This window comes from Streptopelia decaocto (genome assembly GCF_964273445.1).
Source record: "Streptopelia decaocto genome assembly, chromosome: 2".
NCBI classification, from domain to species: domain Eukaryota; kingdom Metazoa; phylum Chordata; class Aves; order Columbiformes; family Columbidae; genus Streptopelia; species Streptopelia decaocto.
In genome coordinates, this window is record NC_138655.1 from 49,246,322 (window position 1) to 49,266,384 (window position 20,063).

The window sequence follows — 20,063 nt, forward strand, 5'->3', positions numbered from 1 at the left end:
ACTGTGTCTTATCACTGAAATATTTATGAGTGGTGAGCTAGGCATCTGTTATCATCATGCATTTTCTATACAGTGCAGCAACTATGCAATACTACAAAGCCAAGCTAATCTTCAGAGCTGGCTCTCCACATTTTCCTTTTAATATGCATTGTCATATTAAGGGCTAAACCCCACCTAAGAACACACATGAAGTGACTATTAAAATGACTTGTCCATTCTGTCAATAGACAAGGAGCATGCATAAGTATCCTGGTAAAACAAAACAGGCTTAATGACCCTCTTCATCCAACATATTCCAAGGATATTGGAGTTGAGTCCTTTGACCCTTTCCTCTAAATAAAGTGCATTACAGTAATAACAATTAGAAGAATAAGCTCTGTTTGTTGCAGTGGACTTTATTCCAGAATAAGCTACTCCTTCCTCTCACAAGCTTTCTGGTTTCCCTGCCTATTTTTTGCAGGAAGCCGTTTGTGTATGGAGAGCTATCAGATGGAAGGTGACTGACCTCTCAATCCTGGTCTCTTGAGCACTCATTCGTGGCTGCTCTCATCTAGTCTGTAATAGGAGCTGTGCTGTGGCATTTCTGCACAGTGAAATCACAGAGATGGCTGAGTCAGAGCAGGTGAAGTTCTTGGAAAGTCAAAAAGGAAAGGTGAGACAGAGCAAGCCATATTTGTTTTTTTTTTTTCATGTTTTAATTATATTTGACAATGTTTATTTTTAGCCACACTTCATGTTGCTCTGGACCCAATATATAATCAGTCATATAATGGGAAAAATTCCTGTAGAGTCACAGAGAGTTATTTTTACTGAAGCATATGAAGGTGTGTAATTTTTGCTAAATAAAGGATGCTAAATGACAGAGCTTTTTAGTGTTGTTTTTTTTTTTTTTTCCCAGAATGTGCTAATAGCCAAACATACGCACACAGTTCCAGAGAAAACAAAGGAATACAGAAGTACTGAATACTAGCAGCTGTTCAGGCAGCAGCCACATGCTGGCCTGCTTTATAAAAATTAATTGGAAAAGCTTCCACACAAAATAATCATCCTACTTGAATTTTTAAGAGCCAGTTTAAAATATTTTTACTTTCAAAGGAATGACTTCCTACAGAGTTCAGATCTACATTTGGTTGTAAAAATACTTGCCCTGTATTGCCAGAGAGCATGTAATGTAAAGGCCAAAGTGATTGTTAGAAATTCACCAGTTTTAGCACAGTCCTTTCTGGGGAGTCAGAATAAATTCATCTTTATCTAAATGTCATTAAAATCTTTTCAGTATGGAGAATCTGCAAAATAATTTTCCCTCTTCTTGCTCCAGTGACCAGTGAAAACAATTGTTTGCATCTTTGTTACAGAAGCAGGGGGAGCAAACAGGTGAGCTTGAGAGTTTTGTGTATGCAGAGTGAAGTAGGATGTCTTAGCCAAATTGGAAAACATAAACATTATTTGTCCCATACAATACCCCTGTTTCTACATTATGGAATCTTGATTGGGGCCTTATTGGTCTTTCACTTAATCTTTCACTTTTTAGAACAAATAAGAGCTTACTCACTTTGACCTTTCACAAGCAGGCCATAAATTTTAATACCATAATAATTTTTGCTGATCTGCTTTGGAGTTTTCCTGCATTTTTCAATGGTGCATGAAGTAATTTGACAGACCAGATGCATTTGTGAAGGATTTTTCTCTATATATTCTTTTATACGCATGTACATGTATCTCACTATAGGTATAGCATTCACCAACGAATTATTTGCCCAGTTACTGAAGATATGCCTTTGTACTTTCAAGCCTATGATAAAAAATGAGTAGTCAGCAAGGCCATAGATAACCTTTGGCAAACATATCAGCCTTAATGAGCATTCTTTGTGTTAGTGCTCCCCCTCAATCCTTGTAATGTAAAATAATCAAAAATCCTTGTAAAACATATTTTGAAATGTTTGGACTGTAATAAACATAATATCTTTCTAAAGCTTATTTTCCTTTCACTAGTTTAGCAGTAAATATTTTCTCACAGGTGTCAAGCAGCTTGATGCATAATGCGATTTGAAATGAGATTATTTAAAGATTACTTGTCAGCAACATTTGTACTTTTGTAATTCCATTTGGGACTTCTGGCATTATAATGTGTTTTATATTTAGTATCTTAACATTTTTCACTAGCTTATTCCTCAGTTCTTCACTACAGAAATAGAATGGCCTCTATTGGGCTAGAGAGGTTTTATTTTGGCCATGTTAGACATCATGTTTGTTTTTCAGATTTGAAATCTGTGCCTCTTGCCCCTCTTCTTTTTCCTAGCTGAGAGCAGGGAATATTTTGCTAAAAATTCTAGGGGCCAAAAACTCAGTAGACTGCACTGAGAACATTTTTTTTGTGACACAAGTTTATGTAGACAGAGTGTCCCGGTAATCATCTAGAGGAGACTGAGCAAGGCTGCATGACCCAGCATTATACTCATCTCTTTGAAAGATATTCATAACTGCAATGACCAGTAGTTGAGGTAAACAGAAAGGAAGGCATGAAGGAAAGAGCTGGTGGGCTTATGGTTGGGTACTGAAGGCAGCCAAGAGCTCAGCTTGAGAGGCAGAGGGAGGTTATGAGGCAGCCTTGGCCGAGCTGTGAATCTCCTTCCCCTGGTATTAGTAAAACTGCCAACGCTAGATTCTCGTGCAGATGTCCTTTTTTTTCTCTTTTCACATTTTCTTGTTGCCATAGGCTTGGAGACGGGAGTACCACTTCAAGGCCTAAGCAAGCATCGCCAACTGATAGTCGTATGTCACTCAAATATGAGGCAGCCTTGCCTTAGCTGTGTCTTTCAGCCAGCCACTTAAATTCTCCATGCATTGGTTCTCATACCTAGGGATGCGAGTGTAATGCATTAATGTTGATGGCTATGCTGTGTTAAGGCATTCGGTAGTCTACAACTGCCGCAAACTAAAGCATCATGACTTTCTGTAACTGGAATAGACCACAAAGGATATGTTCATTTGAGCAGCTCTGTCAGCAGTGGATATGCCTACAAAGATGGTGAGCTGCTTCCCTTGCATATGTGCTGTTTTAGCTACTGATATCTTTGTCCCTCATGATTTCAGTCCCTTATGTTTTGGGAGTTTAATCATATCTTCTGGAACATAGTGCTCTGTTCTTTACAAAACTCTTCTCCGAGGCTTGCACACATAGATGGGGCAACTGGCTTTTAAAAGAAGCGGTATGGCTTGCGGCATATATCATAAGACAGAAAAAAGCCTAAAAAAACATATTGAGAGACAGATGCTACCCCAGATATCAAAGTTTTTATTTCTGGATACTAGCTTTTAATCTGTGAAATCTGTACTTTGGTCTGAACACTTTTGCTGCTCACTCAAGAAAATAACTAGAGGTACCATTTAAAGAACCATTTAATTTTCGAGAAAAGTGATAATGTCTATTTGTATAAACCTAAAGTAAAGGATAATCTTCTATTAAGGGTGTGTTCAGGCAGTATGTATATTTATTTACACTCAGGTTACAGCATTATCTAGAGGCAACAGCTAAACAGAGCTGTGTGCTTAAATAATCCTCACTCTTTTCTTCTTTGCCTTAATTTGGTTTTCTACAATCATAGACATTAGCTTATGTGAAGGGACTGACAGTTTATATGAATGATTTTTCACGTTTTGATGTATAAAACTATAAAGCAGACATTCAAAATACACATTCGTAATTTGGTGATATTATTTTCTGTATCTGACATTTAAATTAAAAGAGAATTTAAGAGAGTGGAAGATGATGCTTGACCAGCTAGATTTTGAATTGACAGTTCCAGAATGAAATTAAGCAAATCCAGGAATGTACGTGTTATCTCCTGGTACTTAATGAAATAAGCAGCATCTTATTGACTGAGATTGCTGTTCTCTAAAATAAGAAGTGACTTCTCTTTTGCTTACCATTAGGTTTCCCCATTCTTCCACTTCTGGAAATTTAGGCACTTTCTTTGGAATATGTACTCTGTTTGAATTGGTTTATAAAATGTTCCTATTTGGGCACCTGTTAATCAAGATATGTGAACTGGGAAACACTCTTAAGAATTAAAGATTCCTCCAAATAGTGACTACCAGAATCAGTTCCCACTATGGGAAGTAGCAGCGTTTGCTCTGCAAGTGAAACGCTGCTTTGTAGATAAAGGGAGATGGCAAAGTCAGGATTCTCTGTGCATATAATGGTAACCACAGGAGTGACTTACAAATCTTAATATGCAACAAGATTTTTACTAAAGTAATAACAGAATAACAATTTTAATAACCCTCCTCTTTTTTTTTAAAGTGTATTTCGATTCTGAAAGCACTCCTGCCCATAAACAGCACAGTGCATTTTAAAACCACGTATTGGGTGACTTATTCTTTACTGACTCACTATTTATTGTTCTACCAAGAGCATTTTGTGAGGCTGAGAGCTACGTACCAGGCAAGCATCTTAAATTGAGTTGTGTAATTTTAGCCCTTATGAGTTATGCACAGCAATAACCAGGATAATACAGTGAGAAAAGCTATGCTTTTACTGCAGGCCATTTTTCAGAGTTTCTCTTCCAGACATAGCACAAAGAGAAATCATCTTTTATTTTCTCAGTGCACTTTCCCATTTTTCATTCCATTAACATTTTTCTCAAATGCTTTTTTCTACTGCAGTTCATGCAGCAAGCGTTCCTCTCTTTTTCCTTCCATTCCTTTCATTTTAATAGCTCTTGCACTTACCTATTTTTAGAGGGGTTGTAAGTACACAAGCACACATAAATACACATTCTATCTCACATCTCTTTATTTGGTATGCCTTTCACTTGGGATGCAGCCTACGTTCTCTTCTTAGGTTCTCAAGCTTTAGATCATACAAAGCACAGAAAAAATAGTTCACACATGTTAGTTTCCTTGGTGTAAGGTAGAAACTAAGAAGAGATATATGAGCCCACCAATATGTCCAGGTCATCACAAAAGCAGTGAGTTCAATAAAGATGTCTTCCAGTGGTAGCACCAAGACTGAAAGAAGGTGAAGAAATGCTGGCAAATCCAGTGTCATAGAGCCAAGCACTGTCTTAACATCATGATGAGTCACAGCATCATAATAATGTAGATGCCAGGAGCTAACCATGCTACTTTTGGGTAACTCAATACTGAAAAGGATGAGTGACAAAATCATTTATAGTGACAAAATTTCACTGTTTGGAAGCAGGAGATAATTCCTTCTGGCTTGTTCCTTTTTTTCACTGAGGCCTGCTGACAGCACTTGCACAATACTATTTCTATAGCTAGGTTGTAAGGCAGTCTAATTATTCCTTAAGACTAAAGTGTAATCAAGCCCTGCATCCATCTTCAGGGAATTCATTCAGTGGGTTTCCTGCTAGGAGCTGGGTTGGCTGCCGCCAAGTCCTCTTATTGTATATGTTTAAGATGGTGTGTGGGTGCGTTTTTGTTTGGGGATAACTAATCCCCCTCTGTTGACTATAGGAGAGCCTAGAGTAGATAGCCAGTTTTTGTACATCTGAAATTGTGAGATGAGTAAGCATACAACTCTGCAACTGCTGTGAGTCTTACTGAGCTGGGTAGGTGTTATACAGCAAGTACCAACGCTACTGGCCAGTTTCATATGCACACATCTGCCTAGCCATTCTGTTTGCTTGAAATCAAGTAGGTCCACATATTTTTGAACTCTTTGTGGATACCAAATGAAAAATAATGAGTGCACCTACTCCAACAGTAAAAGTCTTAACATTTTTGTCTGGATTTGGTGGTGGAATGTGCTTCTATAAGCACAGCTATGCCTGAAATGCAGATGCATGTGACAGTGTTCCAGTGCTTGTTGGTGCCAGCCAGACTTGTTTCATGCGCTGATGTTACAGGACATTCACAAAAAACCTGCATTAGTATCCCACACTGAAATGCGGGAGACTTCATTTTACCTATATGAAGAGCAAACTTTTATTTCCAAACAGATCTCTGGGCCATAATAAGTTTCTGAAAGCTGCAGCTATATTTTCAAATGACTACTCCTTTTAATAAGGAGTCAAATGGAAAAGACGAGAGACAATGGGTACAAGTTACTCCTGGGGGAGATTCCAATTGGACACAAGAGGGAAATTTTCCACAGTGAGAACAATCAGCCATTGGAATAATCTCCCCAGGGAAGTGGTGGATTCCCCAGTGTTGGACACTTTTAAGCTTCAGCTGGACAGGGTGCTGGGCCATCTTGTCTAGATTGTGCTTTTGCCAAGAAAAGTTGGATCAAATGATCCTTGTGGTCCCTTCCAACCTGGTACTCTATCATTGTATGACACTTAGTGCAAATGCTTTCTCCAATTTGTGTTAATTTGTTGTAGCCAGGAATGCCTACATACTATTGATACACACAAGCAAATCCAATGGAAATGTTGCAAATTATGGCCAAGAACATTACTACTCTGAGTGTACCCGCTAGATGATCTCCTGAGGTCCCTTCCAACCCTAACCATTCTGTGATTCAAACACGCACAGGAATTACACAGCTATAAGACTCTTACCTCAGCAAAAGCTTTGATCAAGCAGCTCAGTTACACAATGAGCAAATGCAAAGTACTACATGGAATAATCACTGTTGTCCAGATTGTGAAGCCATTCCATTGAGTCTAATCCCTGCTCGAGGCATGACGGTTCCTTTGGTCACGCTCTAGCCATTTTTTCTCCAACTTGCAGCTGCCCTTGCTGAATAATAGAATCATAGAATTGTTTGGGTTGGAAGGGACCTTCAAAGATCATCTAGTCCAACCCCTGCAATGAACAGGGACATCTTCAACTAGATCAGGTTGCTCAGAGTCCCCTGCAGCCTGGCCTTGAATGTTTCCAGGGATGGGGCATCTACCACCTCTCTGGGCAACCTGTGCCAGTGTTTCACCACCCTCATTGTATAAAAATTCTTCCACATGTTTAGTCTGAACCTCCATTCTTCTAGTTTAAAACTATTGCCCCTTGTCCTGTCATAACAGGCCTTGCTAAAATGTCTGTTCCTTTTAAGTACTGAAAGGCCACAATAAGATCTCCCTGGAGCCTTCTCTTCTCCAGGCTGAACAACCCCAGCTCTCTCAGCCTGTCCTCACAGGAGAGGTGTTCCAGCCCTCTGATCATTTTTGTGGCCTCCTCTGGCCCCTCTCCAATAAGTCCATGTCTTTCCTGTACTGAGGGCTCCAGAACTGGATGCAGGACTTCAGGTGGGGTCTCACCAGAGCAGAGTAGAGGAGCAGAATCGCCTCCCTTGACCTGCTGGCCACACTTCTTCTGATGCAGCCCAAGATAGGATTGACCTTCTGGGCTGCAAGTGCACATTGCTGGCTCATGTCCAATCTTTTATCCACCAGTATCCCCAAGTCCTTCTCTGCAGGGCTGCTCTCAATCCCTTCATCCCCCAGCCTGTATTGGTACCCAGGGTTGCCCTGATCCAGGTGCAGGGCCTTGTACTTGGCCTTGTTCAACCTCATAAGGTTCACATGGTCCCACTTCTCAAGCTTGTTCAGGTCTCACTGGATGGCATCCCATCCCTCAGGTGTGTCAGCTGCACCACTCAGCTTGATGTCGTCTGCAAACTTGCTGAGAGTGCACTCAATCCCATTGTCTATGTCATTGATGAGGATCTTAAGCAGTACTGGCCCCAGAATGGGCCCCTGAGGGACACCACTGGTTACCGATGTCCATGCAGACATTGTGCCATTGACTGCTGCTCTCTGGATGTGACCATCCAGCCAGTTACTCATCTACTGAACAGTCCACCCATCAAATCCATACCTCTCCAATGTTGTGGGAGACCATGTCAAAGGCTTTATAGAAGTCCAGACAGACAACATCCATAGTCCTTCCTTTGTCCATTGATGTCGTTACTCCATCATAGAAGGCCACTATGTTGGTCAGGCAGGACTTGCCCTTGGTGAAGCCACGCTGGCTGTCTCAAATCACGTCCCTAGCCTGCCCTATTACTACGCTCTGTTTTAGCATCCAGACAAATTAAAAGATACGATGCCAGAGGTTGAAATTTAGGAGCATGCAATGCAGTCTTTGGTTCTGACCAAACTAGAAATTTGTTGTGCTTTGTAAATGATTCTAAACCATGTCTTTTGGTTGTGGCTCTGAGTAAATTTCTGTGTTACTTGTCTAGTAAATTTCTGTTTTACCTGACTCTGTTATAGGAGAAAGAAGGACACCTATCCTAGGCAAAAAAATGCTACCTATGGCTTCACTGCCAGGGGACTCTCTACAACTGAAAAGACAGGTGTAGGATATATGTATTTATTTGACATGATAAGATTTTATAACATGCCCTTCATAGGCCTCGGGTGGAAACTGTAGGGCAAACATAAATTTCTTTATAGCTGCAGGGAGTAGATAAGCCAGTATTTGCCTTGGGCAATTGCAAAGAGGCAAGGGTCAGCCATAGAAAATACCAGCAGTCAGGAACGATTCTCAGAGCTCAGTTTCCTTAGATGTGAGAGGAGGAACCAGGAATGAAACCTCCTTATAGCCCCAGCTAAGCTGGGATGCAGCAGTGTTTGGATTTGGGTCACTTGCATCACGTCTTATGCAGAAAGCAGTTACTACTAGAAATAGATATATCAGAGGCAGTTCATCCTAGTCAATGTTATATTGAAGGGTTCAAGCTCAGCTGCACAACTGTCTTCACAAACAAAGAGGAGGCCAGCGCTCTGCACATCTCAGAGATGCAGGCATTAGGGGTCCCTCTGAGGGGAACAGAAGACTGGGCAGGCAGGGGTGTGGAAAGCTGTCTTATGAGTAATTGCTGTTTGCAGCTGCAGATAGACACGTCCTTAATTATCTGCTATATGCATGCAAATTTGGTTTGCTTTCACTAGAGTCCAGATGTTCCCTTCCATTATACTATAGTAAGTACAAAGAACAAAAGAAAAAGGGTTAGAGAGTAAAATAAAAGGGGTCAGGAGTGGCAGCTTTGTGCTGTTTTCCTTCCTGTTGGATGCAAAGCCTGGCCTACCGGTTTTCTGAACTCCCCAATGCAGAGATCTGTGAGGAGCCCTGTACTGCTGAGGCCCCAGAGGAAGTCAGGACAATGGAGGAGTTTGCCTCGGTTGATGAAGACTGGGTTAGGGAGCAATTAGGCAATCTGGACATCCATAAATCCATGGGTCCGGATGTGATGCAGCTGCGGGTGCTGAGGGAACTGGCTGAGGTCATTGCTGGACCGCTCTCCATCATCTTTGCCAAGTCTTGGGAAATGGGAGAGGTGCCTGGGGACTGAAGGAAAGCAAATGTTACTTCAGTCTTCAAAAAGGGCAAGAAGGAGGACCCGGTCAGCCTCACCTCCATCCCTGGGAAACTGATGGAATGACTTATCCTTGGTGCCATTTCAAGGCATAACAAGAATAAGAGGGTCATTAGGGGCATTCAACATGGCTTCACCAAGGGGAAGTCATGTTTGACCAACCTCCTCGCCTTTTATGAGAACATAATGAGGTGAATAGATGATGGCAGAGCAGTGGATGTGGTCTACCTTGACTTCAGTAAAGCATTTGACGCAGTCTCCCACAGCATCATTACAGCTAGACTGAGGGACTGCGGTCTGGACGATCGAGTAGTGAGGTGGACTGTGAACTGTCTGAAGGAAAGAAGCCAGAGAGTCCTGGTCAATGGGGCAGAGTCTAGTTGGAGGCCTGTCTCTAGTGGAGTGCCTCAGGGGTCAGTACTGGGGCCAGTATTATTCAATATATTCATCAATGGTTTGGATGAGGGAATAGAGTGTACTATCAGCAAGTTTGCTGATGACACCAAATTGGGAGGAGTGGCTGACACGCCAGAAGGCTGTGCTGCCATCCAGAGACCTGGACAGGCTGGAGAGTTGGGCAGGGAAAAATTTAATGAAATATAACAAGGGCAAGTGTAGAGTCTTGCATCTGGGCAGGAACAACCCCAGGTTCCAGTATAAAATGGGGAATGACCTATTAGAGAGCAGCATAGGGGAAAGGGACCTGGGGGTCCTGGTGGACAGCAGGATGACCATGAGCCAGCACTGTGCCCTTGTGGCCAGGAAGGCCAATGGCATCCTGGGGTGTATTACAAGGGGGGTATTTAGTAGGTCGAGAGAGGTTCTCCTCCCCCTCTACTCTGCCCTGGTGAGACCACATCTGGAATATTGTGTCCAGTTCTGGGCCCCTCAGTTCAAGAAGGACAGGGAACTGCTGGAGAGAGTCCAGTGCAGGGCAACAAAGAGCGTCCAGTGGAGCATCTCCCTTATGAGGAAAGGCTGAGGGAGCTGGGGCTCTTTAGCTTGGAGAAGAGGAGACTGAGGGGTCACCTCAATAATGTTTACAGATATATAAAGGGTGAGTGTCATGAGGATGGAGCCAGGCTCTTCTCGGCGACAACCAACAGTAGTCTTTCTTTCTATCTGTCCTCTAGGCTTACATCTGTTCCTTAGGTAACTTATTATACTGATTTAAAAATACAGTATTTTTTCACAGAACATTAACTGAAACATTCTTTAACTCTTTGTAGCAAAGTGCTTTTCATAAGATCGATACATTGTGTTCCCAACATCTAAAAACAAGAGGCTACATAAACAAGACTAGATCCTTTTCTCCTGTCAGCCCAAATCTGGGAACAATACAGCTATGTTGATTTGTACTGATCATGCACCTGGCCTTTGTTCCATGGCATTCAGTGTCTTTTTGGAAGATTTAACCTATTCATTCCTTTTTAATTAAATAACAATGATGATCATTAGTGGTTTTGTGGTGTCTGTTTTGAATTAAATTTGTTCTGAGTATATACGTCATGTTGATTCGTTTTATCTTTTGTGATAAATGCAATATATTAAATGATCACATGCCCTCTTAAGTGGCTCAGCAGAGGGAACATTTCCTTCCTTTAACATGGCAACATCAAGTTATAAAAATCTGACTGAATACACCTTATCAGTTCAAAATTTGGTCCTACTCTTGTGTATGCAGGGATAATGAAATTCCCAGAAGGGTTTTCTTTTCTTTAAGCCTGGTAAAGGCCTAGTGGGCTGACTGCAGGTGCTTCTGATTTTGAGCAGCATGGGAAGGGCTGAGCCCAGGCGGGCTTTTTGGGCATCAAGGCCAAGGGATCACAGTTGGCAGTTTGAAACCAGCCCTCTGCGCTGACGCTCCCCAGCCAGAACGGTTTATCAATACAGTCTACTCACTTCCACCCCTATGGCTGATGCAAATACCCTTTATGTTTGTGGAAAGTTTCTGTTTATGTATCTTTGCATAAAAAAAGAGTCATATTAGGTTTCCTGGTGACTGTGTCTCACACTGTATTACATCGCAGATTTTATCTGCTATAACAATTCTCTATAAACCTTGGCAATATCTTAGAATACATTTTTTATACTCTGTACGTAAGATTTTCTGCATGTTTTAATGAGGTGTGTGAGCCAAAGTCCTCTGAAGTGATTAGACCTTTCAACTCAGCCACTGAACTTTGGGTCATGTCTGTGTTTCCTTGAAGAGTTGCCAAGAGCACCTTTAGCTTCTTTACTACTTAGGTTACTGTCCCCAGGGGTGTGTCATTACCTTTGACTCAGCTGAGTACAGTGAAGGGAGAGTTAGAACTTCATTACTGATTTGGCACACCTTGTTCTTAGGTAAATTTGATTAGCTGAAATCCTTGCCTTAGCCAAAGGAACTGGTATCCAGGTGCATTTCTGACTCTGTAGCATCCAGACAGTAATTCTGATCAGAAACTAATCAGAAGTATCTAGAATTAAGATTTAAGGCAGTTGCTGTTACCTAACAATATAAATCCTCTATTAAGTAGTATCTCATGCTGATAGATCCTGGCTCATTATGTTATTAACACACTTAATTAAAACTGTGTCTGCAAGAGCTGGACACAGAGCCATTTATTTCTGCATCCTTTAAAATGATTTTCTTCATTATGACTTCAGGCTTCAAAAAACAGATCTGAACCATTCTTTCTGGATTGAAATTCTGACAGCATTCTTTCATATTAACTTAAAAATTACTGACATTCCTATGAATGTAATTATTCATTCTTACCAGTGCACAGTCCTCCTGTGACAGGAATCTTAGGCATAGGCTCCTGCACAATAGAGAAATCTGCTGCTGTTCCCAGTTTAAATATAACTGAACAGAGACAAAAGATCTTGATGCCAACTATTTGTCTTTTATTGTGTGTAAAAGTGCAGCAGTGCTCAATCTCTATCAACGAGCAGGTGACATCTTAACAAAGAAACCGCATCTCATGGAACACGTCACATATGCTTCACATTTGGAACGACCTGTAGGATACTTTGCACCTCAGCCAATTACTGTGTAAGACAGCAGTATGTTTAAAAAAATCTTACATATTTTGAATGCTGTGAGCTGCAAACCAGGAGACACAGTATGATATGAACAACAGGTCATAGTTTGGTTTCGTTGCTATAGAGGAGCTCCAAAATTAACAGAGAGAACATAAAGACTCAGGCTATTTTGCTTGCAATTCTTTATGCTCAGAGGATGCTTCATTGCAGCTCTGGCAATGACCAGCCTCTTGCAGTTTTGAGATGTCTGGGCCAGCAGCACAAAGGAGGTTTATGCTTATGCCTTGCAGTCTTAATGCCTTCAGTGAAGCTGTAACATTCTGTTATGGCACTATCCCCTTGAACGTAAAGTAGTTGCTTTTGCCAGGAACATCCATTTAATGTATTTTTAGAAAATACAGACAGATTTACAGGAGACTGGACCTTTGTGCCCTAAATTTCCTTACATCATTAGAGAAAGATGCAGAAGATTTTGAGTTTGGGGTTTTGTTTGCTTGTGTGTGTGTGTGTCTTTTTTTGGTTTTGTTTTGTTATTTTTTTAAATGAGGAAACCACAAATTCAATGGTAAGAGGCAAAAAGCATGGCAAGAGTGCATTACAAAGCCATAATGCATTCATAGCATTTTCAGTAAGACCGCATTTTCCAGGCTATTTTATGAGGGGCAGAAAAGAAGCAGAGGGGAGAAAAAAACCCCTAATTCAGAGGACTCCAAAAGGGGCAAAGCTACTAGCAGGAGGGAGAGCTAAAAATGAAATGGCTCACAGGTGACTCCAAAGAAATGGTTACAAAACTGGAGAAAGTTAACTCACCCAATTCATTTCGCTGCTGACAGAGTGAAAGGTCAGTGGCTCCGTATTTTACATGAAAGCTCCACAGTAACAAAAGCACAGACCTTTGAGCTCAGATATGGGAAGACTGTTAAAAAGTTTTACTTGGAAGCTTCTGTTACTGGAAGCATAAGTTACAGTATCATTTATAAGCAGTGAAAATTAAAAAAGTTTTCTTTGAATATATATGCTTTTGTCTACAGTGAATGTGTATTTCCTTCTAGAGTGCCCTTTGATCCATTTCGTTTTATTTGCCTGCAGTTCTCACTGTCAGGCTTCCAAACTGTCAGGTCCCATTAATCTGGCTGTGGTTTGTAGTTATGATAAATGGGAACTCACAGACCTTAGCGTAGTCCACCTCAGATAACATGATCCTATTAAATCTAATCCAAATTAACTAGAGAAAAACCCTTTGCCCTTGTAACTTATATGGACAAGAGAGAGATTTGGCGCTGGCAATAACAACGTGGTTTATTCTAGAGAGAAATTCTCTTCTTATGCAATTGATTTGTGATTCAGGGGAGCCATTACAGCAATCTAAATACACTGTTAAAGAGTGTGGGTTTTAAGCCATGTACTCTCAGTGTATTGAACACCGTATTTGATCCATTTTCATTAAACTTTTCAAAACTTTCCTCAGAAGCTGGAATTTCAAGAGGTACAAACCATATAGCAAAATCTTGCCAGCAGACATTAACATGTGCATTTGTTTGGTTATCCTTTTTAATTTTAAGGTGAATGCAAGCTACAGTACCTTTGTACCCTTGAACATGCAAGGAGTAATAATGCAAGCTTAGAAAGGATGACTGGAGTTGAGAGTTTTTACCATTGAAAATATTAGTATTACTTAAAGGCTTGAATAGCAAATAGTAAAGATGACTAGAGAATTAAAAATTACAGAGAAAGCCTCTCCCGGAGAGCTATTTACTTTTGTTCTAACATGGAAATTGGTAGATACGGGGGAATCACCTGAAATGCTGTAGCCAAAGGATGTAAATAATCTATGGAAGTTACTGTCAAATGGCAACACTTGGATGATGAAAGCCTTGGAAATACTACTTATAACAGGAAAAAAAAAAATGACATGGTGTTTATCCAAGGCTCACATTGCTATTTATTCTCATAACATTTCATCTTACTACAAGATTGGGTCACTTCTGGTCTGCTATAAAACATATTGGGGGAACACCTGCTACCTGAAAAGAAGGAATCTTTACAACTAAAATTATGTCTGTAATTCATGACTTGAAAGGCTTGAAAATTCAGGCTCTTCTTTTCCAGAAGATGTTTCCCACATGAAAAAAAATCAGAATATTCTAAGCACAAAACAGATAATGCATGAAATACAGTTCAGTGTCCATGTGGATTTCTTCAATAATAAGAGTTCTTTATCAGACTAATCTAAATAGAACAACTTTCCTCATGTAAAGATTATCCACTGGTTCTTCAGGATGGAAAAGCGGTTTACTGTTTTTCAGCCTGATATAGATTTATCTATGTTAAAGTACAAAGCCTGAAACTCTAGTTGGCTTTTATCGATTGTGCCAGCAATGCGTGACAGCCTGACTCTGTGGAAACAATACAACTGAAGAATGGGTGGGAGGGGAAAACAACCACCAAGAACCTTAAAAACAAAGAGACTTTTCTATTTCTTTCTTTTTTTTTCTTATATTTATTTTTTTAAAGGAATTAGGATTTTATTTGAATTAATACTTACTAATCATTATAACTTATATTTACTCAAGTCTTCATACATTTTTCATTTCTTCTTGTCAGCATTAAAACTACTTCTGATAAAATAAAATCAGATGGAAGGGAATTGGCTCCAGGTTGTGATGCAAAAAACCTTTGCCGTGTTTGCTTTTACTGAGGAAGGGGGAAGGAAGAAGGAAAAGGCTTTTCTTTGTGGCCAGGGAAAGTCTGCTTCAGAGCACAATTGAGTGGGCATTAGATATGAAATGTTACTAGAGAATTACTTGATAAAGTTTAACTGTTCTTCCTTTCTCCTTATGGAAATTTTCAGTGCCAGCTAAGGCTGGTAAATCAATCGAGTATTTCCACAGTTTGGGTGGAAATCTACTACGCAAGCAGGTTTTACATGCAGAAAGGATTCAGTTGTTGCTGTCCAAACAGATGATTTCCAAAGGCCACCATCTCCAGGCTGGTGGCTGTTTCTGTCCCACATGACAGGCGGTTGTACAGGAGAAGCTGTTTCTGCAGAGCATCTCCAGAGGGAGGGCTCCACCATTCCCATCCTCTGCTCCTGCAGAGGCCTCAACCTCAGCACGCTTTCACCTCATCCCATTCCCTCCATAACCAGCTCTACACCTAAGAAACCTCTACACAGACATAGATTTACCTCTAACAGAATTGCCATAAAAGAAAAAGCAACACAAGATTTGGTGTGAAGGACTTCCTGATGCTTTTGCCACCCTACAAAGCTGCAGAAATTTGATAAGGGATTAAGGACCAAAGGCATTTGAGCTATTGGTCTGGTGTCTTCTGCTATTAATCCAGTTGACACCTCCATGTGAGGACACTGAGGACATGCTGCTGCACCTTCAGCAGGAAGACAGTAGAAGGCAGGAGGAAAATGCTGAGTTAGGTGAGAAGGAGGGTTTGTTTGCATCACTGCCTAAAAACAGCCTTAGAAAATGTTTTAATTTTGCAAAACAGGGTTGGCATCAGGGAAGTGAAAAAAAAAAACCAATAACTATAAAATGCTGCTTCTGAATAATAATGGAAGAAGAAACCATATCAAGTCTATTCAGTCCAGCCCTGTATTCGGAAGAATAAAGCAAACTGTGCCCTCCACCATGGGTCACAATCATGTACAAAGTGAACATTTAAATGTCAAAGAAAAGAGTTTTGCTGGTTTAGTCCTGTAATTCATGCCACATAACTGTAACAGGTGCAACTGCAGTTCCTAATATAACTTGACTTCATTTAATCAGAAAAAAAAAAAAAGCCTATGGAGGAGACTTTCTGGCTCTGAAGATTATATGGAAAATTACACTTTGAGGTTTTTATATAACCACATTCTAATAAGCAGAGATTATGGACTCCTGCTCATTCAGGCAGATCAGCTTATTAAAACTACATAAATATTTGTATAAGGCAAGCAGGATTAACCAGCCTGTAAAAAGCACATAAAAGAAACATCATGTTCAAATAACCAAACAAGAAAATGGATGGTTTACAGAACATACTGCATTTATTTGGCCTCAGAATTCCTAGCATTGTAACAAACTCCCAAAATTTCACTCCTTAAAGTGCTTCAAACTCCATTTATATTATTATTACTTTTAACATTAATGTACATTTCTGTATAAACATCAATCCAAAGAGATCTCTATTTTTATAGAATTCTTTATATTAGTGGATCAAATTTGCTCTCAAGATCACCAGCATTAAGGCAGATTTCCAGAATTAAGACCCTGGAGTTACTCAAGTCTATGCTGTTGTTGATGAGAGCAGAACTTGGCCCAGTCAGGTATATACTTTTCTATTTTCTGCATATATTTCAAAAGGCACAACGGATTACCTTGGAAATCAATAACATTTAAAAGGGAGTTTATCAAAACAAATACTTTCAATTCGCTTTGGCACAGTCCACATCCAGAGGATGCATTTGCTCACCAGCTGTTCTGAATAACAAGCATGATGACAGTGACGTGGTGATCAGCAAAAGGGGAACCCATATTGTGTGACTTCAGCCAGTACTTCAGCAGCCCCAGCCTGATGTGTGTACAGGTACCATAACAGCAAAGTTACTTTGCTGGGCACCCATGCAAACTCACACCACCATGAACCTCTGAAATTCTCCTGGTGGAGACATGTTTGTCATTGATGTTAATATTCCGAAGACAGCCAAAAAATGGGTCTTTAACTGGAAGCCACGCTGTGTCCAAATTTGCTAAAACAAAACAAAACAACACAAACAAGATAGAAAGATCAAATTAATATAATGAGAGTGATTTTAAAGAACATTAAGTACTGCAAGGCTTTAAAAAGAGGGGGAATGACATTGAAATACATGCATGAACGGGATTTTGGTTTTGAAAGTAAAAAAGCTACATAGATACATGAAAAAATAAGCAGCAATAATATTACCTGGAATTTTGCCAAAGTAGAGTGGCTGATGTATACGTCTAGGAGGAAGGGGTGGAAGTCCGGTCGTATAGTTATGCTGTGGACCCACCTCTAGCTGCAGCATGTTCTCCTTCTGAGAGACTGCAAAGAAGCAGGTAAATGAATAGTCTTTCTCAACCCTGTTAAAGAATCAACTAGGTATGGCATTACTTTTAAATAGCATCTGTCTTGAAATTTAACTCAAAGAAATATTAGATTTTATTTGAATTCAAAGTCAGATTGACACATCTCATCTAAGTACTCTGGTTCTAAATACAGCCCCAAGCCCCCCTCTTACGTAAAGGCTTGAATTAACACAAGACACTTTGTTCTAAAGAGTATTCTCAGAATAAACAGAAGTGAAATTATTAATAAAAACCTAGAGCTGCAGCATTCTGTGCTCACCATCCTTTGGAAGTTTCAGAAGAACTGTTAAGATACAACATACCTGCGATAGTATGCCACTGTCCGTTAGACAGAGGTCGCTTAGGTGTGACTGATGTCTGGAATTCTCCAGCACCGCTATTTCCAGCAGCAATGACCTGTACCAAAGTTATCTTTTAAGTTACTGTGGCAAAGAAAAGCGCAACAGAAAAAATACAGTACTTTAAGTAATTTACTGAACTTGTGATGGCTGCATTTCACCTAATAGTTTCACAAGTTGCAGTCACTGTATACATATTATCCTCTCGAAGAGGAAAGTAAATTTCCTCAGTAGAATCCCAGGAGAGGATATTTGACAAATTTTACAACCCTAAGTACATAGGTTTGTCTCTCCCTCTCCATCTTACCAAATTGTGTTAATTCTTTCGACATAAGCTCTCTGAGACAAAGTCTTTCCTACTAGGCCTTCTTTTCCTTTCTCAAAGCAGTCTTCTACATGCTCGGCATCTCCTGAGAGAATCTCTGCAGCACACTTCTCTGGCCTTTCACACAACTTTGGACTACTCATAATTCACTCATGTACCTTGCAACCTGGCTATTTATGGTGACATTTTGAACAAGCACCTGCTTGTGCTTTCTCACATCTTGCTTCTCATTCCTTGCAAGTGCATCGTTTTATTTTCAACGCTTTCCTTTCAAACTTTTTTTCTGGTGTGATAGTTACAACAAACTTGGTAAAGGTCAGGTAACTGATATGCTGAGGCCACCTCCTATCAGGCTGATGGATGGTGTCCCATTGACCTTTCATTCCTTCCTGTTGCATCCTGTCCATGCTGACAGCCAGCGTGAATCTAAGTTACTGCTGAAAAAGTGGTCAGTCTTGCCCTTAAGGAGTCCTCAGCTGTTGATGCCCCTGCTAGTTGTGCTAATTGTGCTAGCTGTATCTTGAACCAGATCAGTGATCTGGGGGAAACTAGCTGATGACAAAAAGATAAATAATAAAAAGAAGTTCCCTAATCTATGAAGAGAAGAGCAAAGCTGAGCTTTCTGAAGTTAGGTAGACTCATGCTGGTTTAAACTGTGCCATGAGACAGCAGGTTGTGTGGAGCACTGACATCTTTCTAGTTGATGTCCCTCCAGCAGCAACCACAATAGTTTTGTAGTCCAAGACTCACATTCTGAAGCTGTGACATTATGAAAAAGCAACACTGACAATAGTCACCACCATGACACAACTAGAGGAGAATATGCTAACATGAAGAAAGACCGCTTGTGTTGTATAATCGACATGGTTATAGAGCTGCATCAGTACAGCTGTATAATGACTGAAGAAGGAGTAGGAATATGCTTCAGAGTTCTATAGAATCATAGAAGCATTTTGATTGGAAGAGACCCTCAGGATCATCGAGTCCAACCATAACCTAACTCTAGCACTAAACCATGTCTCTAAGAACCTCGTCTAAATGCCTTTTAAACACCTCCAGGGGTGGTGACTCCACCACTTCCCTGGGCAGCCTGTTCCAATGCCTGACAACGCTTTATAGGCAGAATTTTTTCCTAATATCCAATCTAAACCTCCCTTGGGGTAACTTGAGGCCACTTCTCATCCTATCACTTGCTGTAGCCCCGCCGTGGATTTTTGCAAAGGCCCAGAAGCCTGAGAAAACTAAGACTGTGCTCTATTGCTGACCACTCTGAAGAAAGCACATGCAAGTTAGTGTGCACACAATGGAAGCTGCTAACGTAGGCAGAGAGACAGGTTAAATACACGATTTTCCATGTGATGGTTTTAAATAACTCTGAGGAAATTGTTCAATGTTGTACCTATAGACAAATGTAATATGTAAGTCCAGAGTTCAAGGTCAGAATTCCCCTGCTAAATGAGGGCAATGCAGCTGAAATGGAAACAGTGTGTTCTTACCTTTCCTCTTTTCATGTAAATAGTCAAGTAGTTGTCTTGCTTGCTTCCAGCATGGAGAAGTATACCTCTTGAGCTCCTTGGTCGAATAGTAAATACAATCCTAAAATCCAAGCCCAGCAGCAAATTACCTGTGGAGAACAAAACAGTGGGTAGAGGAGTAATCACAGGAGGAGATAATTGGAAAACCACATAAAAAATAAATGAAAAAATCCTTACGCATGCACACACACACATTTAAGACATAATTCCATATACTATAATCTCTACACATCTTACCAATGGTGATATATCCTCCTTCATTAAAGAAATAAATCCCCCTCTCTGCAGGAACATCCAGACATGGAAGTACACCATTTTTTTGCTGAGGTGCATTCAAGACTTGTCCATTCATCTTAAAATTCCTCAGGCAACCCTTGAAACTGTTCATTGGTATATTCTGGAAGCACATTTCAAAACATTAATACTAAAGCACGATGGCATTTTTTT

General features: G+C 40.4%; 1 protein-coding gene across 1 annotated transcript in view; it reads right to left on the reverse strand.

Annotated features, from left to right (window-relative positions):
• Positions 1–16,216: 16,216 nt before the first annotated feature.
• Positions 16,217–20,063, reverse strand: part of LAMA3 (laminin subunit alpha 3) — a gene marked incomplete at its 5' end in the record, with an annotated part of 116,258 nt that continues 112,411 nt past the window's right edge. Inside the window, 5 exons of the mRNA XM_082043886.1 lie at positions 16,217–17,057; positions 17,255–17,374; positions 17,721–17,814; positions 19,578–19,705; positions 19,854–20,013. Coding sequence (XP_081900012.1) covers positions 16,912–17,057; positions 17,255–17,374; positions 17,721–17,814; positions 19,578–19,705; positions 19,854–20,013 — 648 coding nt within the window. The 3' untranslated portion in view covers positions 16,217–16,911. The remainder of the gene's footprint in view (positions 17,058–17,254; positions 17,375–17,720; positions 17,815–19,577; positions 19,706–19,853; positions 20,014–20,063) is intronic.